Genomic DNA, 23,166 nt, shown 5'->3' on the forward strand with positions numbered 1-23,166 from the left:
TTTTAAATCAAAATTCATCTCAACTTGAGAGCAATTCAGCTCCAAGGAGTTCTCGCTACACCAGGTCACCAAGTTTGTGAGCTTCCCGCCCATAGTCAGACTCATCCACCACCACCAGAGGGGAAAGCTTTGAATCAAAATTCATCTCAACTTGTCTTTAGAGCGATTTAGCTTCCGAGTTGTTGTGGCTACACCAGGTCAACCAAGTTTGTGAGCTTTCTACCTATAGACTCATCATCCACCACCAGAGGGGAAAGCTTTGAATCAAAATTCATCTCAACTTGAGATCATTTAGCTCCAAGTTCCTGCTGCACCAGGTCACCAAGTTTGTGAGCTTCCCGCCCATAGTCAGACTCATCATCCACCACTAGAGGGGAAAGTTTTGAATCAACATTCATCTCAACTTGAGAGCAATTTAGCTCCCAAGTTGTTGTGGCTACACCAGGTCAACCAAGTTTGTGAGCTTCCCGCCCATAGTCAGACTCATCCACCACCACCACCAGAGGAAAGTTTTAAATCAAAATTCATCTCAACTTGAGATCATTTAGCTTCCAAGTTCTCGCTACACCAGGTCACCAAGTTTGTGAGCTTTCCCGCCCATAGTCAGACTCATCCACCACCAGGGGAAAGTTTTAAATCAAAATTCATCTCAACTTGAGATCATTTAGCTCCAAGTTCTCGCTACACCAGGTCACTAAGTTTGTGAGCTTCCCGCCCATAGTCAGACTCATCCTCACCACCAGGGGAAAGCTTTGAATCAAAATTCATCTCAACTTGAGAGCAATTCAGCTCCCAAGCTGTCATGGCTACACCATGTCACCAAGTTTGTGAGCTTCCTGCCCATAGTCAGACTCATCCACCACCACCAGAGGAAAGTTTTAAATCAAAATTCATCTCAACTTGTCTTTAGAGCATTTAGCTCCCAAGTTCTCGCTATACCAGGTCACCAAGTTTGTGAGCTTTCTACCCATAGACTCATCATCCACCACCAGAGGAAAGTTTTAAATCAAAATTCATCTCAACTTGTCTTTAGAGCAATTCAGCTCCCAAGTTGTTGTGGCTACACCAGGTCAACCAAGTTTGTGAGCTTCCCGCCCATAGTCAGACTCATCCACCACCACCAGGGGAAAGTTTTAAATCAAAATTCATCTCAACTTGAGAGCAATTCAGCTCCCAAGTTGTTGTGGCTACACCAGGTCACCAAGTTTGTGAGCTTCCCGCCCATAGTCAGACTCATCCACCACCACCAGGGGAAAGTTTTAAATCAAAATTCATCTCAACTTGAGAGCAATTCAGCTCCCAAGTTGTTGTGGCTACACCAGGTCACCAAGTTTGTGAGCTTCCCGCCCATAGTCAGACTCATCCACCACCACCAGGGGAAAGTTTTAAATCAAAATTCATCTCAACTTGAGAGCAATTCAGCTCCCAAGTTGTTGTGGCTACACCAGGTCAACCAAGTTTGTGAGTTTTCTACCCATAGACTCATCAACCACCACCACCAGAGGGGAACTTTAAATCAAAATTCATCTCAACTTGAGAGCAATTCAGCTCCCACGCTGTCGTGGCTACACCGGGTGAACCAATTGTCACCTTCCCGCCCATCCGCCACCAGAGATCCGGAGCCCAATGAGGAGGGCGGTGCCGTCGGCAAACTTCAAGGGGTGCCTCTGCGGATGTGTATGCTTTAACTTTTAACATAGCCATTTCTGTGACCAGTCACAAGCTAATCACTCAGCTATTTCAATGCTAAAATTCTCCTGTTTGATTTGTACTAGGTGCCTCTGCGGATGTGTATGCTTTAACTTTTAACATAGCCATTTCTGTGACCAGTCACAAGCTAATCACTCAGCCATTTCAATGCTAAATTCTATGCTAATTCCTTTATCAAGGGGTGCCTCTGCAGATGTGTATACTTTGACTTTTAACATAGCCATTTCTGTGACCAGTCACAAGCTAATCACTCAGCCATTTCAATGCTAAATTCTATGCTAATTCCTTTATCAAGGGGTGCCTCTGCAGATGTGTATACTTTGACTTTTAACATAGCCATTTCTGTGACCAGCCACAAGCTAATCGCTCAGCTATTTCAATGCTAAATTCTCCTGTTTGATTTATACTAGGTGCCTCTGTGGATGTGTAGGCTTTGACTTTAACATTGCCATTTCTGTGACCAGTCACAAGCTAATCACTCAGCTATTTCAATGCTAAATTCTCCTGTTTGATTTGTACTAGGTGCCTCTGTGGATGTGTATGCTTTAACTTTAACATAGCCATTTCTGTGACCAGTCACAAGCTAATCACTCAGCTATTTCAATGCTAAATTCTATGCTAATTCCTTTATCAAGGGGTGCCTCTGCGGATGTGTATACTTTAACTTTTAACATAGCCATTTCTGTGACCAGTCACAAGCTAATCACTCAGCCATTTCAATGCTAAATTCTATGCTAATTCCTTTATCAAGGGGTGCCTCTGCAGATGTGTATACTTTGACTTTTAACATAGCCATTTCTGTGACCAGCCACAAGCTAATCGCTCAGCTATTTCAATGCTAAATTCTCCTGTTTGATTTATACTAGGTGCCTCTGTGGATGTGTAGGCTTTGACTTTAACATTGCCATTTCTGTGACCAGTCACAAGCTAATCACTCAGCTATTTCAATGCTAAATTCTCCTGTTTGATTTGTACTAGGTGCCTCTGTGGATGTGTATGCTTTAACTTTAACATAGCCATTTCTGTGACCAGTCACAAGCTAATCACTCAGCTATTTCAATGCTAAATTCTATGCTAATTCCTTTATCAAGGGGTGCCTCTGCGGATGTGTATACTTTAACTTTTAACATAGCTATTTCTGTGACCAGTCAAAAGCTAATCACTCAGCCATTTCAATGCTAAATTCTATGCTAATTCCTTTATCAAGGGGTGCCTCTGCAGATGTGTATACTTTGACTTTTAACATAGCCATTTCTGTGACTAGTCACAAGCTAATCGCTCAGCTATTTCAATGCTAAATTCTCCTGTTTGATTTATACTAGGTGCCTCTGTGGATGTGTAGGCTTTGACTTTAACATTGCCATTTCTGTGACCAGTCACAAGCTAATCACTCAGCTATTTCAATGCTAAATTCTCCTGTTTGATTTGTACTAGGTGCCTCTGTGGATGTGTATGCTTTAACTTTAACATAGCCATTTCTGTGACCAGTCACAAGCTAATCACTCAGCTATTTCAATGCTAAAATTCTCCTGTTTGATTTGTACTAGGTGCCTCTGTGGATGTGTAGGCTTTGACTTCAACATAGCTATTTCTGTGACCAGTCACAAGCTAATCACTCAGCTATTTCAATGCTAAATTATCCTGTTTGATTTGTACTAGGTGCCTCTGTGGATGTGTATGCTTTAACTTTAACATAGCCATTTCTGTGACCAGTCACAAGCTAATCACTCAGCTATTTCAATGCTAAATTCTCCTGTTTGATTTGTACTAGGTGCCTCTGTGGATGTGTAGGCTTTAACTTTAACATAGCTATTTCTGTGACCAGTCACAAGCTAATCACTCAGCTATTTCAATGCTAAAATTCTCCTGTTTGATTTGTACTAGGTGCCTCTGCGGATGTGTATGCTTTAACTTTTAACATAGCCATTTCTGTGACCAGTCACAAGCTAATCACTCAGCCATTTCAATGCTAAAATCTCCTGTTTGATTTCTACTAGGTGCCTCTGTGGATGTGTAGGCTTTAACTTTTAACATAACTATTTCTGTGACCAGTCACAAGCTAATCGCTCAGCTATTTCAATGCTAAATTCTCCTGTTTGATTTGTATTAGGTGCCTCTGTGGATGTGTAGGCTTTGACTTTAACATAGCCATTTCTGTGACCAGTCACAATCTAATCACTCAGCTATTTCAATGCTAAATTCTCCTGTTTGATTTGTACTAGGTGCCTCTGCGGATGTGTATGCTTTAACTTTTAACATAGCCATTTCTGTGACCAGTCACAAGCTAATCGCTCAGCCATTTCAATGCTAAATTCTCCTGTTTGATTTGTACTAGGTGCCTCTGTGGATGTGTAGGCTTTGACTTCAACATAGCCATTTCTGTGACCAGTCACAAGCTAATCACTCAGCCATTTCAATGCTAAATTCTCCTGTTTGATTTGTACTAGGTGCCTCTGTGGATGTGTATGCTTTGACTTTAACATAGCCATTTCTGTGACCATTCACAAGCTAATCACTCAGCTATTTCAATGCTAAATTCTATGCTAATTCCTTTGTCAAGGGGTGCCTCTGCGGATGTGTATACTTTAACTTAGCTATATCAATGAGCTATTTCAATGCTAAATTCTACGCTAATTCCTTTGTCAAGGGGTGCCTCTGCGGATGTGTATACTTTAACTTAGCTATTTCAATGAGCCATTTCAATGCTAAATTCTATGCTAATTCCTTTGTCAAGGGATTCCTCTGCGGATGTGCACACTTTAACTTAGCTATTTCAATGAGCCATTTCAATGCTAAATTCTATGCTAATTCCTTTGTCAAGGGATTCCTCTGCGGATGTGCACACTTTAACTTAGCTATTTCAATGAGCCATTTCAATGCTAAATTCTATGCTAATTCCTTTGTCAAGGGATTCCTCTGCGGATGTGCACACTTTAACTTAGCTATTTCAATGAGCCATTTCAATGCTAAATTCTATGCTAATTCCTTTGTCAAGGCGCTTTGTTCCTCTCACACAGCTTAAAGGTCGTGGTCTGAACGTGGCTCTTCCACTCCAGCGCTGTCCCTCCAGACCAGTCTCGTCCCCTTCACCTGATGAAGGCCGCTTGTGTTGTGGCTGAAACGTCGTGAGAATATTAATATTGTCGTGTTATTTTATTTTATCAATTTATTATTTCATTCTCATTCTACGTGGTGGTGGTGGTGGTGGTGATGATGGTGGTAGTGGTGGTGGTGGTGGCGGTGGTGATGGTGGTGGTGGTGATGGTGGTGGTGATGGTGGTGGTGGTAATGGTGGTGATGGTGGTGATGATGGTGGTGGTGGTGATGGTGATGGTGGTGATGGTGGTGATGGTGATGGTGGTGGAGGTGGTGGTGATGGTGGTGGTGGTGGTGATGATGGTGGTGATGGTGGTGGCGGTGATGGTGGTGATGGTGGTGATGGTGATGGTGGTGATGGTGGTGATGGTGGTGATGGTGGTGGTGATGGTGGTGATGGTGATGGTGGTGATGGTGGTGATGGTGGTGGTGGTGATGGTGGTGATGGTGGTGGTGGTGATGGTGGTGGTGGTGATGGTGGTGGCGGTGATGGTGGTGGCGGTGATGGTGGTGATGGTGGTGATGGTGATGGTGGTGATGGTGAGTGATGGTGGTAATGGTGGTAATGGTGGTGATGGTGGTGATGGTGATGGTGGTGATGGTGGTGATGGTGGTGATGGTGGTGATGATGGTGGTGATGGTGATGGTGGTGATGATGGTGGTGATGGTGGTGGTGGTGGTGATGGTGGTGGTGGTGATGGTGGTGGTGGTGGTGATGGTGGTAATGGTGGTGATGATGGTGATGATGGTGATGATGGTGGTGATGGTGGTGATGGTGGTAATGGTGGTGATGGTGGTGATGGTGATGGTGGTGGTGATGGTGATGGTGGTAATGGTGGTGGTGATGGTGGTGGTGATGATGATGCAGGTGGTGGTGATGGTGGTGATGGTGGTGATGGTGGTGGTGATGGTGGTGGTGATGGTGGTGGTGGTGGTAGCGGCGGCTAGACCCAAGCAAGCAACGACAAACCTTCCGGAGTGTTTTGACGGGTGGGCCGATTAGTAGGCGGCAGCCTAGTGTAGTGGTTAGCGCTACGCTGCGCTATGAACCTGGCGACCCGGGTTCGATTCCCGCTCACGGCCAACACCAGTGACGATTATCTGAACCGGTCCCGGGCCTCCCCTAGGTCGACTCAGCCTCAAATGAGTAACCTGGTGCGGTGTGTAAACATCGCCACTGGGGAGACAAAGGCGGTCGGGCGTGGTGCTGGCCACCCACCCCCTCGTGTACCGTTCCGGCCTTCATAGGTGCTCGCTAACAGCACTTGCCCCTACAGTCTGTTACAGGCTATATGGGGGATCTTTGCCTTTGTAGTGTAGTGTGTAACTAGTGTGTGTGTGTGTAGTGTTTAACGTGTATGTGTAGTGTGTGTGGTGTAGTGTGTAGTGTATTTAACGTGTATATATAGTGTGTAGTGTTTAACGTGTATATAGTGTGTGTAGTGTAGTGTGTGTTTAACGTGTATATAGAGTGTGTGTAGTGTGTGGTGGTGTGTGTAGTGTGTAGTGTTTAACGTGTATATAGTGTGTAGTGTAGTGTGTGTTTAACGTGTATATAGAGTGTGTGTAGTGTAGTGTGTGTGTAGTGTGTATTTAACGTGTATTTATAGTGTAGTGTAGTGTTTGTTTAACGTGTATATAGTGTGTGTGTAGTGTGTGTTTAACGTGTATATAGTGTGTGTAGTGTAGTGTGTGTAGTGTGTGGTGTAGTGTTTAACGTGTATATAGTGTGTGTAGTGTAGTGTGTGGTGTAGTGTGTGTGTAGTGTGTGTAGTGTTTAACGTGTATATATAATGTGTAGTGTGTGTGTAGTAGTGTGTGTGGTGTAGTGTGTAGTGTGTTTAACGTGTATATATAGTGTGTGTGTGTAGTGTGTGTGTGGTGTAGTGTATTTAACGTGTATATAGTGTGTAGTGTAGTGTGTGTAGTGTGTAGTGGTGTGTGTGTGTGGTGTAGTGTGTGTAGTGTTTAACGTATATATAGTGTGTAGTGTGTGTGTAGTAGTGTGTGTGGTGTAGTGTGTAGTGTGTGTTTAACGTGTATATAGTGTGTGTAGTGTAGTGTGTGTAACGTGTATATAGAGTGTGTGTAGTGTGTGTGTGTATTTAACATGTAGGCAGTGTGTGTAGTGTGTGTGTAGTGTAGTGTGTGTTTAACGTGTATATATAGTGTGTGTGTAGTGTGTAATGTATGTGTAACTAGTGTGTGTGTAACTAGTGTGTGTGTAGTGTGTAATGTATGTGTAACTAGTGTGTGTGTAACTAGTGTGTGTGTGTAGTGTGTGTAATGTATGTGTAGTGTGTGTAGTGTGTGTGTGTAGTGTGTGTAGTGTATGTGTAACTAGTGTGTGTGTGTAACGTGTGTATATGGTGTGTAGTGTGTGTAATGTATGTGTAACTAGTGTGTGTGTAACGTGTGTGTGTAATGTATGTGTAACTAGTGTATATATAGTGTGTGTGTATGCAGTGTGTGTGTATATATGGTAGTGTTGGTACGCTAGCTATCTTGAGGCAGTAATTATAGTCACTGTGTATCACTGTGCCCGTGTCTCTGAGCGTGTCATATTTATAGGTCTGCTAAGCCTAAAATAAGTTCCTGGTAGTGGTTTAAATATCAGGATTCCTACAGCCTGCTAGAGGCTACCTGGGGTTAGTTCTGTAGTTACGTAAAAGCACTTGCCCCTGCAGCCCTGCTAGAGGCTACCTGGGGTAGCTTTGTCTGTAGCTGTGTTGATGTAACAGCACTTGCCCCTGCAGCCCTGTTAGAGGCTACCTGGGGTAGCTTTGTCTGTAGCTGTGTTGATGTAACAGCACTTGCCCCTACAGCCCTGCTAGAGGCTACCAGGGGTAACTTTGTCTGTAGCTGTGTTGATGTAACAGCACTTGCCCCTACAGCCCTGCTAGAGGCTACCTGCGGTGGCTTTGTCTGTAGCTGTGTAACAGCACTTGCCCCTGCAGCCCTGCTGGAGGCTACCTGGGGTAGCTTTGTCTGTGTCTTTGTAACAGCACTTGCCCCTACAGCCCTGCTAGAGGCTACCTGGGGGTAGCTTTGTCTGTAGCTGTGTTGATGTAAAAGCACTTGCCCCTACAACCAGCTAGAGGCTACCTGGGGGTAGCTTTGTCTGTAGCTTTGTCTGTAGCTGTGTAACAGCACTTGCCCCTGCAGCCCTGCTAGAGGCTACCTGGGGGTAGCTTTGTCTATAGCTGTGTTGATGTAACCAGCACTTGCCCCTACAGCCCTGCTAGAGGCTACCTTGGGGTAGCTTTGTCTATAGCTGTGTAACAGCACTTGCCCCTACAGCCCTGCTAGAGGCTACCTGCGGTGGCTTTGTCTGTGTCTTTGTAACAGCACTTGCCCCTACAGCCCTGCTGGAGGCTACCTGGGGTAGCTTTGTCTGTAGCTGTGTTGATGTAACAGCACTTGCCCCTACAGCCCTGCTAGAGGCTACCAGGGGTAACTTTGTCTGTAGCTGTGTTGATGTAACAGCACTTGCCCCTACAGCCCTGCTAGAGGCTACCAGGGGTAACTTTGTCTGTAGCTGTGTCTGTGTAACAGCACTTGCCCCTACAACCAGCTAGAGGCTACCTGGGGGTGGCTTTGTCTGTAGCTGTGTTGATGTAACCAGCACTTGCCCCTACAGCCCTGCTAGAGGCTACCTGGGGGTGGCTTTGTCTCTAGCTGTGTAACAGCACTTGCCCCTACAGCCCGGCTAGAGGCTACCTGGGGGTAGCTTTGTCTGTAGCTGTGTTGATGTAACCAGCACTTGCCCCTGCAGCCCTGCTAGAGGCTACCTGGGGGTAGCTTTGTCTGTAGCTGTGTTGATGTAACAGCACTTGCCCCTACAACCAGTTAGAGGCTACCTGGGGGTAGCTTTGTCTGTGTCTGTGTAACTGCACTTGTCCCTACAACCAGCTAGAGGCTACCTGGGGGTGGCTTTGTCTGTAGCTGTGTTGATGTAACCAGCACTTGCCCCTACAGCCCTGCTAGAGGCTACCTGGGGGTGGCTTTGTCTCTAGCTGTGTAACAGCACTTGCCCCTACAGCCCTGCTAGAGGCTACCTGTGGGTAGCTTTGTCTGTAGCTGTGTTGATGTAACCAGCACTTGCCCCTACAACCAGCTAGAGGCTACCTGGGGGTAGCTTTGTCTGTAGCTGTGTTGATGTAACAGCACTTGCCCCTCAGCCCTGCTAGAGGCTACCTGGGGGTAGCTTTGTCTGTAGCTGTGTTGATGTAACAGCACTTGCCCCTACAGCCCGGCTAGAGGCTACCTGGGGGTAGCTTTGTCTGTAGCTGTGTTGATGTAACAGCACTTGCCCCTACAGCCCTGCTAGAGGCTACCTGGGGGTAGCTTTGTCTGTAGCTGTGTTGATGTAACCAGCATTGGTTGCATCGCGGTAGCAGTTTGCATCACAATGAACTTCACTCACTCCCTCTAGCGCGATTATTTTAATTTGTTTATAAATTCATATCGAAATCACCTCCTGTGCTTTTACTGCTGGTAGCAGTAAAAGTTGTTAATAAGTCAAAGTCTCTGTCTGTCTATCTGTCTCTGTCTGTCTATCTGTGTCTGTCTCTGTCTCTCTGTCTGTCTCTCTGTCTCTATCTGTCTGTCTATCTGTCTCTGTCTGTCTCTATCTGTGTCTCTGTCTCTATCTGTCTGTCTATCTGTCTCTGTCTGTCTCTCTGTCTCTCTCTGTCTGTCTGTCTCTGTCTATCTCTATCTGTGTCTCTGTCTCTATCTGTCTGTCTCTCTCTCTCTCTGTCTGTCTCTCTCTCTCTCTCTGTGTCTCTCTGTCTCTCTCTGTCTCTCTGTCTGTCTGTCTCTATCTGTCTGTCTATCTGTCTCTGTCTGTCTCTCTGTCTGTCTCTGTCTGTCTGTCTCTCACTCTGTCTCTGTCTATCTGTCTCTCTCTATCTGTCTCTCTATCTCTGTCTCTCACTCTGTCTCTGTCTATCTGTCTCTCTCTATCTGTCTCTCACTCTGTCTCTCTCTATCTGTCTCTCTATCTCTGTCTCTCACTCTGTCTCTGTCTGTCTCTCTGTCTCTATATCTGTCTGTCTCTGTCTGTCTCTCTCTCTCTGTCTATCTGTCTATCTGTCTGTCTCTCTCTGTGTCTCTGTCTCTATATCTGTCTCTCTCTATCTGTCTCTGTCTGTCTCTCTCTGTGTCTCTGTCTCTATATCTGTCTCTCTATCTGTCTCTGTCTGTCTCTCTCTGTGTCTCTGTCTCTATATCTGTCTCTCTCTGTCTCTATATCTGTCTGTCTGTCTCTGTCTGTCTATCTGTCTCTGTCTGTCTCTGTCTGTCTATCTGTCTCTGTCTGTCTGTCTGTGTCTGTCTCTGTCTGTCTCTGTCTGTCTGTGTCTGTCTCTATCTGTCTATCTATGTCTCTATCTGTCTATCTATGTCTCTCTATCTCTCTCTATCTGTCTCTGTCTATCTGTCTCTCTGTCTATCTCTCTGTCTCTCTCTGTCTCTCTCTGTCTATCTGTCTCTATCTGTGTCTCTCTCTGTCTCTCTCTGTGTCTATCTCTGTCTGTCTCTATCTCTCTCTATCTGTCTCTATCTGTCTGTCTATCTCTCTATCTCTCTCTGTCTCTCTATCTCTCTATGTATCTCTCTCTATCTGTCTCTCTATCTCTCTGTGTATCTCTATCTGTCTCTCTATCTCTCTGTGTATCTCTGTGTATCTCTCTGTATCTCTCTCTATCTGTCTCTATCTGTCTGTCTATCTCTCTATCTCTCTCTGTCTCTCTATCTCTCTATGTATCTCTCTCTATCTGTCTCTCTATCTGTCTCTCTATCTGTCTGTCTATCTCTCTATCTCTATCTGTCTCTCTATCTGTCTCTATCTATCTATCTGTCTATCTCCCTATCTCTCTCTCCGTGTATCTCTATGTATCACTGTGTCTATCTCTGTCTCTCTCTGTCTCTCTATCTGTCTATCTCTATCTGTCTCTCTCTATCTGTCTCTCTCTATCTGTCTCTCTCTATCTGTCTCTATGTATCTCTCTGTCTCTCTCTCTATTTGTCTATCTCTATCTGTCTCTATCTGTCTCTATCTGTCTCTCTATCTGTCTCTCTATCTGTCTCTCTATCTGTCTCTATCTGTCTCTCTATCTGTCTCTATCTGTCTCTCTATCTGTCTCTCTCTCTGTCTCTCTATCTGTCTCTCTATCTGTCTCTCTATCTGTCTCTCTATCTGTCTCTCTATCTGTCTCTCTCTATCTGTCTCTCTCTCTCTATCTGTCTCTGTCTCTCTCTCTATCTGTCTCTGTCTCTCTATCTGTCTCTCTATCTGTCTCTCTATCTGTCTCTCTATCTGTCTCTCTCTCTGTCTCTCTCTGTCTCTATCTGTCTCTCTATCTGTCTCTCTATCTGTCTCTCTATCTGTCTCTCTATCTGTCTCTCTCTCTGTCTCTCTCTGTCTCTATCTGTCTCTCTATCTGTCTCTCTATCTGTCTCTATCTATCTCTCTGTCTCTCTATCTGTCTCTCTATCTGTCTCTCTCTCTGTCTCTCTCTGTCTCTATCTGTCTCTCTATCTGTCTCTCTATCTGTCTCTATCTATCTCTCTGTCTCTCTCCCTCTCTATCTATCTCTATCTGTCTCTCTCTCTGTATCTCTCTCTGTCTCTCTGTCTCTGTCTCTCTGTCTCTATCTGTCTCTCTATCTGTCTCTATCTATCTATCTGTCTCTCTATCTGTCTCTCTATCTGTCTCTCTATCTGTCTCTCTATCTGTCTCTCTATCTGTCTCTCTATCTGTCTCTCTATCTCTCTATCTGTCTCTCTATCTGTCTCTCTATCTGTCTCTCTATCTGTCTCTCTATCTGTCTCTCTATCTGTCTCTCTATCTGTCTCTCTATCTCTCTATCTGTCTCTCTATCTGTCTCTCTATCTGTCTCTCTATCTGTCTCTGTCTCTCTCTCTGTCTCTGTCTCTCTATCTGTCTCTCTATCTGTCTCTCTATCTGTCTCTCTATCTGTCTCTCTATCTGTCTCTCTATCTGTCTCTCTATCTGTCTCTCTATCTGTCTCTCTATCTCTCTATCTGTCTCTCTATCTGTCTCTCTATCTGTCTCTCTATCTGTCTCTGTCTCTCTGTCTCTCTATCTGTCTCTCTCTCTGTCTCTCTCTCTCTCCGTGTATCTCTGTCTCTCTATCTGTCTCTCTATCTGTCTCTCTATCTGTCTCTCTATCTGTCTCTCTATCTGTCTCTCTATCTGTCTCTCTATCTGTCTCTCTATCTGTCTCTGTCTCTCTCTCTGTCTCTGTCTCTCTATCTGTCTCTTTATGTATCTCTCTGTCTCTCTCTCTATCTGTCTCTTTATGTCTCTCTCTGTCTCTCTCTGTCTCTCTCTCTATCTGTCTATCTCTATCTGTCTCTCTATGTATCTCTCTGTCTCTCTATCTGTCTCTCTATCTGTCTCTCTATCTGTCTCTCTATCTGTCTATCTCTATCTGTCTCTTTATGTCTCTCTCTGTCTCTCTCTCTATCTGTCTCTCTATCTGTCTCTCTATCTGTCTCTCTCTCTGTCTCTCTCTCTGTCTCTCTCTCTGTCTATCTCTCTATCTGTCTATCTCTATCTGTCTCTCTATGTATCTCTCTATCTCTCTATCTGTCTCTATCTGTCTCTCTATCTGTCTCCCTGTCTCTCTCTCTCTCTCCGTGTCTCTCTCTGTGTCTCTGTGTGTGTCTCTCACTGTGTCTCTCTCTGTCTCTCTGTGTGTGTCTCTCTGTCTCTCTATCTGTCTCTCTCTCTGTGTGTCTCTCTGTGTGTGTCTCTCTGTCTCTCTGTGTGTGTCTCTCTGTGTGTCTCTCTCTCTATCTGTCTATCTCTATCTGTCTCTTTATGTATCACTGTGTCTATCTCTCTGTGTGTCTCTGTCTCTCTGTGTGTGTCTCTCTGTCTCTCTATCTGTCTCTCTGTGTGTGTCTCTCTGTCTCTCTATCTGTCTCTCTCTCTGTGTGTCTCTCTGTGTGTGTCTCTCTGTCTCTCTGTGTGTGTCTCTCTGTGTGTCTCTCTCTCTATCTGTCTATCTCTATCTGTCTCTTTATGTATCACTGTGTCTGTCTCTCTGTGTGTCTCTGTCTCTCTGTGTGTGTCTCTCTGTCTCTCTATCTGTCTCTCTGTGTGTGTCTCTCTGTCTCTCTATCTGTCTCTCTGTGTGTGTGTCTCTCACTGTGTCTCTATCTGTCTCTCTGTGTGTGTCTCTCTGTGTGTCTCTCTGTCTCTCTGTGTGTCTCTCTGTGTGTGTCTCTCTGTCTCTCTATCTGTCTCTCTGTGTGTGTCTCTCTGTCTCTCTATCTGTCTCTCTCTCTGTGTGTCTCTCTGTGTGTGTCTCTCTGTCTCTCTGTGTGTGTCTCTCTGTGTGTCTCTCTCTCTCTATCTGTCTATCTCTATCTGTCTCTTTATGTATCACTGTGTCTGTCTCTCTGTGTGTCTCTCTGTCTCTCTGTGTGTCTCTCTGTCTCTCTATCTGTCTCTCTGTGTGTGTCTCTCTGTCTCTCTATCTGTCTCTCTCTCTGTGTGTCTCTCTGTGTGTGTCTCTCTGTCTCTCTGTGTGTGTCTCTCTGTGTGTCTCTCTCTCTCTATCTGTCTATCTCTATCTGTCTCTTTATGTATCACTGTGTCTGTCTCTCTGTGTGTCTCTCTGTCTCTCTGTGTGTCTCTCTGTCTCTCTGTGTGTCTCTCTGTGTGTGTCTCTCTGCACCAGACAAGATCTGTGACCAGATCAGCGACGCCGTTCTGGACGCCCACCTCAAGCAGGACCCAAATGCAAAGGTCGCCTGTGGTCAGTTCACCACTAACACTCACCACTCACTACACTCACCACTACTCGCCACTACACTACTCACCACTAACACTCACCACTACACTCACCACTAACACTCACCACTAACACTCACCACTACTCACCATCACTACACTCACCACTTACTACTTACTGATAACACTCGCCACTAACACTCACCACTTACTACTCACCACTACACTCACCACTTACTACTCACCACTACTCACCACTCACTACTCACCACTACTACACTCACTACTCACCACTAACACTCACCACTACTCACCACTCACTACTCACCACTACTACACTCACCACTACTCACCACTAACACTCACCACTACTACACTCACCACTTACTACTTACTGATAACACTCACCATCACTCACCACTACACTCACTACACTCACCACTCACTACTACTCACCACTTACTACTTACCACTCACTACTACTCACCACTACTACACTCACCACTACACTCACCACTTACTGATAACACTCACCACTAACACTCACCACTTACCACTCACCACTACACTCACCACTAACACTCACCACTTACCACTCACTACACTCACCATCACTCACCACTAACACTCACCACTCACCACTTACCACTACACTCACCACTACTCACCACTAACACTCACCACTTACTACTAACCACTACTACACTCACCACTTACTACTCACTACTAACACTCACCACTACTCACCATCACTCACCACTACACTCACTACACTCACCACTTACTACTTACTGATAACACTCACCATTACTTACCATCACTACACTCACCACTACACTCACTACACTCACCACTTACTACTACTCACCACTCACCACTTACTACTTACTGATAACACTCACCATTACTTACCATCACTACACTCACCACTACACTCACTACACTCACCACTTACTACTACTCACCACTCACCACTTACTACTCACCACTCACCACTACTCACCATCACTCACCACTACACTCACTACACTCACCACTTACTACTTACTGATAACACTCACCATTACTTACCATCACTACACTCACCACTACACTCACTACACTCACCACTTACTACTACTCACCACTCACCACTTACTACTTACCACTAACACTCACCATTACACTCACCACTACACTCACTGATAACTCACCACTCACTGATAACACTCACCACTACACTCACCACTTACTACTTACCACTAACACTCACCACTACTCACTACACTCACCACTAACACTCACCACTAACACTCACCACTAACACTCACCACTTACTACTCACCACTAACACTCACCACTACTCACTACACTCACCACTAACACTCACCACTAACACTCACCACTAACACTCACCACTTACTACTTACTGATAACACTCACCACTACTCACTACACTCACCACTTACTACTCACCACTACTCACCATCACTACACTCACCACTTACTACTTACTGATAACACTCACCACTACTCACCATCACTACACTCACCACTTACTACTTACTGATAACACTCACCACTACTCACCACTTACTACTCACCACTACACTCACCACTCACTACTACTCACCATCACTACACTCACCACTACTACACTCACTGATAACACTCACCACTTACTACTAACCACTAACACTCACCACTACTCACCACTTACTACTCACCACTCACTACTCACCATTACTCACCACTAACACTCACCACTTACTACTAACCACTACTACACTACTACACTCACTGATAACACTCACCACTTACTACTCACCACTACACTCACCATCACTCACCACTACACTCACCACTACTCACCACTAACACTCACCACTTACTACTCACCACTACACTCACCACTTACTACTCACCACTTACTACTTACCACTACTACACTCACCACTACTACACTCACCACTTACTACTACTTACTGATAACACTCACCACTACTCACTACACTCACCACTAACACTCACCACTTACTACTCACCACTCACCACTTACTACTCACTACACTCACCACTACACTCACCACTACACTCACTACTACTCACCACTACTCACCACTCACTACTCACCACTAACACTCACCACTCACCATCACTCACCACTACACTCACTACACTCACCACTTACTACTACTCACCACTAACACTCACCACTTACTACTTACCACTCACTACACTCACCACTAACACTCACCACTTACTACTTACCACTAGCACTCACTGATAACACTCACCACTACTCACTACACTCACCATCACTATACTCACCACTACACTCACCACTACTACTCACCACTCACTACTACACTCACCACTAACACTCACCACTTACTACTTACCACTCACTACACTCACCACTAACACTCACCACTTACTACTTGCCACTAACACTCACCACTACTACACTCACCACTCACCACTACACTCACCACTACTCACCATCACTACACTCACCACTTACTACTTACCACTCACTACACTCACCACTCACTACTCACTACTCACTGATAACACTCACCACTTACTACTCACCACTAACACTCACCACTCACTACTTACTACTCACTGATAACACTCACCACTCACTACTCACCACTCACCACTAACACTACTACACTCACTGATAACACTCACCACTTACTACTTACCACTAACACTCACTGATAACACTCACCATGACACCACTACTACACTCACCACTACTCACCACTACTCACCACTACACTCACCACTACTCACCACTACACTCACCACTACACTCACTACTACTACTACTACACTCACTGATAACACTCACCACTCACTACTCACTACTACTCACCACTACACTCACTACTCACCACTACACTCACCACTAGACTCACCACTCACTACTCACCACTACACTCACCACTACACTCACCACTACACTCACCACTACACTCACCACTACTACTCACCACTCACTACTCACCACTACACTCACCACTACACTCACCACTACACTCACCACTACTCACCACTACTACTACTCACCACTACACTCACCACTACACTCACCACTACACTCACCACTACACTCACCACTACACTCACCACTACACTCACCAAGACTGGTATGGGTGACTGCCCCCATGCTAATGTGCTGTGTGATTTCTACCCTGCGTGGCTATTAGAATGCGTAGCGAAGACCGGTATGGTGATTCCCCCCCATGCTAATGTGCTCTACGTTTTCTACCCCGGGTGGCTATTAGAATGCGTAGCGAAGACCGGTATGGGTGACCACCCCATGCTAATGTGCTCTACGATTTCTACCCCGCGTGGCTATTAGAATGCGTAGCGAAGACCGGTATGGTGACCGCCCCCATGCTAATGTGCTGTACGTTTTCTACCCTGCGTGGCTATTAGAATGCGTAGCAAAGACTGGTATGGTGACTCCCCCCCCATGCTAATGTGCTCTACGTTTTCTACCCCGCGTGGCTATTAGAATGCGTAGCGAAGACCGGTATGGGTGACTCCCACCCATGCTAATGTGCTGTACGTTTTCTACCCCACGTGGCTATTAGAATGCGTAGCGAAGACCGGTATGGTGACCACCCCATGCTAATGTGCTGTACGTTTTCTACCCTGCGTGGCTATTAGAATGCGTAGCGAAGACTGGTATGGTGCTGCTGTGTGGGGAGATCACCTCCAGTGCTGTGGTTGACTACCAGCGAGTGGTGAGGGAGACGGTGAGGAGCATCGGATATGACGACTCCTCAAAGGGTGAGCAGACGCTCACCACCACCACCACCACCACGCTCACCACCACCACCACACTCACCACCACCATCACCACGCTCACCACCACCACCACCATCACCACCACGCTCACCACCACCACCACGCTCACCACCACCACCACCACGCTCACCATCACCACCATCACCACCACCACCATCACCATCACCACCACCACCACGCTCACCACCACCACCACCATCACCACCATCACCACCATCACCATCACCACCATCACCACCATCACCACCATCACCACCACCACCATCACCATCATCACCACCACCACGCTCACCACCACCACGCTCACCACTACCACCACCACCACCACGCTCACCACCACCACCATCACCACCACCACCACCATCACCACCATCACCACCACCACCACCATCACCACGCTCACCACCACCACCATCACCACGCTCACCACCACCACGCTCACCACCACCACGCTCACCACCACTACAATCACTACAAGACTTGCAACGTAATGGCTGCTGGTAGTAGTAGTTGTTGTAGTTGTAGTTGTTGTGACAGTAGTTGTTGTAGTAGTAGTTGTTGTAGTTGTTGTTGTAGTTGTTGTTGTGACTGTTGTTGTTGTTGTAGTTGTTGTTGACAGTAGTTGTTGTTGTTGTAATTGTTGTTGTGACAGTAGTTGTTGTAATTGTTGTTTTGTAGTTGTTGTAGTAGTTGTTGTAGTTGTAGTAGTTGTTGTTGTAGTTGTTGTTGTGGTAGTAGTTGTTGTTGTAGTTGTTGTTGTAGTAGTTGTTGTAGTAGTTGTTGTTGTTGTTGTTGTGACAGTAGTTGTTGTTGTTGTAGTAGTTGTTGTAGTAGTAGTTGTTGTTGTGACAGTAGTTGTTGTAGTAGTTGTTGTTGTAATAGTTGTTGTAGTAGTTGTTGTAGTAGTTGTTGTAGTTGTTGTTGTAATAGTTGTTGTAATAGTTGTTGTAGTAGTTGTTGTAGTAGTTGTTGTAGTAGTTGTTGTTGTAATAGTTGTTGTAGTAGTTGTAGTTGTTGTTGTTGTAGTTGTTGTTGTAATAGTTGTAGTTGTTGTTGTAATTGTTGTTGTTGTTGTTGACTGCAGGCTTTGACTACAAGACCTGTAATGTTCTGGTTGTTGTAGTAGTTGTAGTAGTTGTAGTTGTAGTTGTTGTAATAGTTGTTGTTGTTGTTGTAGTTGTAGTTGTTGTAGTTGTTGTTGTTGTAGTTGTTGTTGTTGTAGTTGTTGTAGTAGTTGTTGTAGTTGTTGTAGTTGTTGTAGTTGTTGTAGTTGTTGTTGTTGTTGACTGCAGGCTTTGACTACAAGACCTGTAATGTTCTGGTTGTTGTAGTAGTTGTTGTTGTAGTTGTTGTAGTAGTTGTTGTTGTTGTTGTTGTTGTAGTTGTTGTTGTAGTTGTTGTTGTAGTTGTTGTTGTAGTTGTTGTTGTAGTAGTTGTTGTTGTAGTAGTTGTTGTAGTAGTTGTTGTTGTAGTTGTTGTTGTAATAGTTGTTGTTGTAGTAGTTGTTGTTGTAGTAGTTGTTGTAGTTGTTGTTGTAGTAGTTGTTGTTGTAATAGTTGTTATTGTTGTTGTTGACTGCAGGCTTTGACTACAAGACCTGTAATGTTCTGGTTGTTGTAGTTGTTGTTGTAGTAGTTGTTGTAGTAGTTGTTGTTGTAGTTGTTGTAGTAGTTGTAGTTGTTGTAGTTGTTGTAATAGTTGTTGTTGTTGTTGTTGTAGTAGTTGTTGTTGTAATAGTTGTTGTAGTTGTTGTAATAGTTGTTGTAGTTGTTGTAGTTGTTGTTGTTGTTGTTGTTGACTGCAGGCTTTGACTACAAGACCTGTAATGTTCTGGTTGTTGTAGTAGTTGTTGTTGTAGTAGTTGTTGTAGTTGTTGTTGTAGTAGTTGTTGTAGTTGTTGTTGTAGTAGTTGTTGTAGTAGTTGTAGTAGTTGTTGTTGTAGTTGTTGTTGTTGTTGTGACAGTAGTTGTTGTTGTTGTTGTAGTTGTTGTTGTTGTAGTAGTTGTTGTTGTAGTAGTTGTTGTAGTTGTTGTAGTAGTAGTTGTAGTTGTAGTTGTTGTTGTAGTAGTTGTTGTAGTTGTAGTTGTTGTTGTTGTAGTTGTTGTTGTTGTTGTAGTAGTTGTTGTTGTTGTAGTTGTTGTAGTTGTTGTTGTAGTAGTTGTTGTTGTAGTAGTTGTTGTAGTTGTTGTAGTAGTAGTTGTTGTAGTTGTAGTAGTTGTTGTTGTAGTTGTAGTAGTTGTTGTTGTAGTTGTAGTAGTTGTTGTAATTGTTGTTGTTGTTGTAGTTGTTGTTGTGACAGTAGTTGTTGTTGTTGTTGTTGTAGTTGTTGTTGTTGTAGTAGTTGTTGTTGTAGTAGTTGTTGTAGTTGTTGTAGTAGTAGTTGTAGTTGTAGTTGTTGTTGTAGTAGTTGTTGTAGTTGTAGTTGTTGTTGTTGTAGTTGTTGTTGTTGTTGTAGTAGTTGTTGTTGTTGTAGTTGTTGTAGTTGTTGTTGTAGTTGTTGTTGTAGTAGTTGTTGTTGTTGTAGTAGTAGTTGTTGTTGTAGTTGTAGTAGTTGTTGTTGTAGTTGTAGTAGTTGTTGTTGTAGTTGTAGTAGTTGTTGTAATTGTTGTTGTTGTTGTAGTTGTTGTTGTGACAGTAGTTGTTGTTGTTGTTGTTGTAGTTGTTGTTGTTGTAGTAGTTGTTGTTGTAGTAGTTGTTGTAGTTGTTGTAGTAGTTGTTGTTGTAGTAGTTGTAGTAGTTGTAGTTGTTGTAGTAGTTGTTGTAGTTGTAGTTGTAGTTGTTGTTGTAGTAGTTGTTGTAGTTGTTGTTGTTGTAGTTGTTGTTGTAGTTGTTGTTGTAGTAGTTGTTGTTGTTGTAGTTGTTGTAGTTGTTGTTGTAGTTGTAGTTGTTGTTGTAATTGTTGTTGTTGTAGTAGTTGTTGTTGTTGTAGTTGTTGTAGTTGTTGTTGTAGTTGTAGTAGTTGTTGTAATTGTTGTTGTTGTTGTAGTTGTTGTTGTTGTAATTGTTGTTGTTGTTGTAATTGTTGTTGTTGTAATTGTTGTTGTAGTTGTTGTAATTGTTGTTGTTATTGTTGTTGTTGTTGTTGACTGCAGGCTTTGACTACAAGACCTGTAATGTTCTGGTTGTTGTAGTAGTTGTTGTAGTTGTAGTTGTTGTTGTAGTAGTTGTAGTTGTTGTTGTTGTTGTAATTGTTGTTGTTATTGTTGTTGTAGTTGTTGTTGTAGTAGTAGTTGTAGTAGTTGTAGTTGTTGTAATTGTTGTTGTTGTAGTTGTAGTAGTTGTTGTAATTGTTGTTGTTGTAGTTGTTGTTGTAATTGTTGTTGTTGTTGTTGACTGCAGGCTTTGACTACAAGACCTGTAATGTTCTGGTTGTTGTAGTAGTTGTAGTTGTTGTTGTTGTTGTAGTTGTTGTAGTAGTTGTTGTAGTTGTAGTAGTTGTAGTTGTTGTTGTAGTAATTGTTGTTGTTGTAGTAGTTGTTGTTGTAGTAGTTGTTGTTGTAGTTGTTGTAGTAGTAGTTGTTGTTGTAGTTGTTGTTGTAGTTGTTGTAGTAGTTGTTGTAGTTGTTGTTGTTGTAGTTGTTGTAATAGTTGTTGTTGTTGTTGTAGTTGTTGTAATAGTTGTTGTTGTTGTTGACTGCAGGCTTTGACTACAAGACCTGTAATGTTCTGGTTGTTGTAGTAGTTGTTGTAGTTGTTGTTGTTGTAATAGTTGTAGTAGTTGTTGTAGTAGTTGTTGTTGTAGTTGTTGTAGTAGTTGTAGTTGTTGTAGTTGTTGTTGTTGTAGTTGTTGTAGTAGTTGTAGTTGTTGTAGTTGTTGTAATAGTTGTTGTTGTTGTTGTAGTAGTTGTTGTTGTAGTAGTTGTTGTTGTAATAGTTGTTGTAGTTGTTGTAATAGTTGTTGTAGTTGTTGTTGTAGTTGTTGTTGTTGTTGTAGTTGTAATTGTTGTTGTTGTTGTAATAGTTGTTGTTGTTGTAGTTGTTGTAGTTGTTGTTGTTGTAGTAGTTGTTGTAGTTGTTGTAGTAGTTGTTGTTGTTGTTGACTGCAGGCTTTGACTACAAGACCTGTAATGTTCTGGTTGTTGTAGTAGTTGTTGTTGTAGTAGTTGTTGTTGTTGTAGTAGTAGTAGTAGTTGTTGTTGTTGTAGTTGTTGTTGTAGTAGTTGTTGTTGTAGTTGTTGTTGTAGTAGTTGTTGTTGTAGTAGTAGTTGTTGTAGTTGTTGTTGTAGTTGTTGTTGTTGTAGTTGTTGTTGTAGTAGTTGTTGTTGTAGTAGTTGTTGTTGTTGTAGTTGTTGTTGTAGTTGTTGTTGTTGTAGTTGTTGTTGTAGTAGTTGTTGTTGTAGTAGTAGTTGTTGTAATAGTTGTTGTTGTTGTAGTTGTTGTAGTAGTTGTTGTAGTTGTTGTTGTTGTAGTAGTTGACAGTAGTTGTTGTTGTTGTAGTAGTTGACAGTAGTTGTTGTTGTTGTAGTTGTTGTTGTAATTGTTGTTGTTGTTGTTGTAATAGTTGTTGTTGTTGACTGCAGGCTTTGACTACAAGACCTGTAATGTTCTGGTTGTTGTAGTTGTTGTTGTTGTTGTAATAGTTGTTGTTGTGACAGTAGTTGTTGTAGTAGTAGTAGTTGTTGTTGTTGTTGTTGTAGTAGTTGTTGTAGTAGTTGTAGTTGTTGTTGTTGTTGTAGTTGTTGTTGTTGTAGTAGTTGTTGTAGTAGTTGTAGTTGTTGTTGTTGTTGTAGTTGTTGTTGTAGTTGTAGTTGTTGTAGTTGTAGTAGTAGTAGTTGTTGTAATAGTTGTTGTTGTAGTTGTTGTTGTTGTTGTTGTAGTTGTTGTTGTAGTTGTTGTTGTAGTAGTTGTTGTTGTAGTTGTTGTTGTAGTAGTAGTTGTTGTAATAGTTGTTGTAGTAGTTGTTGTTGTAGTAGTTGTTGTAGTTGTTGTTGTTGTAGTTGTAGTTGTTGTAGTTGTAGTAGTTGTTGTAGTTGTTGTAATAGTTGTTGTTGTAGTTGTTGTTGTTGTAGTTGTTGTAGTTGTTGTTGTTGTAGTTGTTGTTGTTGTAGTAGTTGTTGTAGTTGTAGTAGTTGTTGTAATTGTTGTTGTAGTTGTTGTTGTAGTTGTTGTTGTAGTTGTTGTTGTTGTTGTTGACTGCAGGCTTTGACTACAAGACCTGTAATGTTCTGGTTGTTGTAGTAGTTGTTGTTGGAGTAGTTGTTGTAGTAGTTGTTGTTGTTGTTGTAGTAGTTGTTGTAATTGTTGTTGTAGTTGTTGTAGTAGTTGTTGTTGTTGTTGTTGACTGCAGGCTTTGACTACAAGACCTGTAATGTTCTGGTTGTTGTAGTAGTTGTTGTAATAGTTGTAGTTGTTGTTGTTGTAGTTGTTGTTGTAGTTGTTGTTGTTATTGTAGTTGTAGTAGTTGTTGTTGTAGTTGTTATTGTTGTTGTTGACTGCAGGCTTTGACTACAAGACCTGTAATGTTCTGGTTGTTGTAGTTGTTGTTGTTGTAGTAGTTGTTGTTGTAATAGTTGTTGTAGTTGTTGTAATAGTTGTAGTTGTTGTTGTAGTTGTTGTTGTAGTAGTTGTTGTTGTAGTTGTTGTAGTAGTTGTTGTAGTTGTTGTTGTTGTTGTTGACTGCAGGCTTTGACTACAAGACCTGTAATGTTCTGGTTGTTGTAGTAGTTGTAGTGGTTGTAGTAGTTGTTGTAGTTGTTGTTGTAGTTGTTGTAGTAATTGTTGTAGTAGTTGTAATTGTTGTTGTAGTAGTAGTTGTTGTAATAGTTGTTGTTGTTGTTGTTGACTGC

General features: G+C 43.1%; 1 protein-coding gene across 1 annotated transcript in view; it reads left to right on the top strand.

The window, feature by feature from the left end:
* LOC116937781 (S-adenosylmethionine synthase-like) overlaps window positions 1-23,166 on the top strand; it is a 71,087-nt gene that overhangs the window by 11,582 nt on the left and 36,339 nt on the right. The window contains exons 2-3 of the mRNA XM_076055276.1: window positions 13,524-13,601; window positions 17,240-17,362. Of these exons, the coding sequence (XP_075911391.1) occupies window positions 13,524-13,601; window positions 17,240-17,362 (201 nt within the window). The remainder of the gene's footprint in view (window positions 1-13,523; window positions 13,602-17,239; window positions 17,363-23,166) is intronic.

The sequence above is a fragment of the Petromyzon marinus genome, chromosome 71 (genome assembly GCF_048934315.1).
Source record: "Petromyzon marinus isolate PM22_M1 ecotype Great Lakes invasive population chromosome 71, UKy_Petmar_22M1.pri1.0, whole genome shotgun sequence".
Lineage (NCBI taxonomy): Eukaryota > Metazoa > Chordata > Hyperoartia > Petromyzontiformes > Petromyzontidae > Petromyzon > Petromyzon marinus.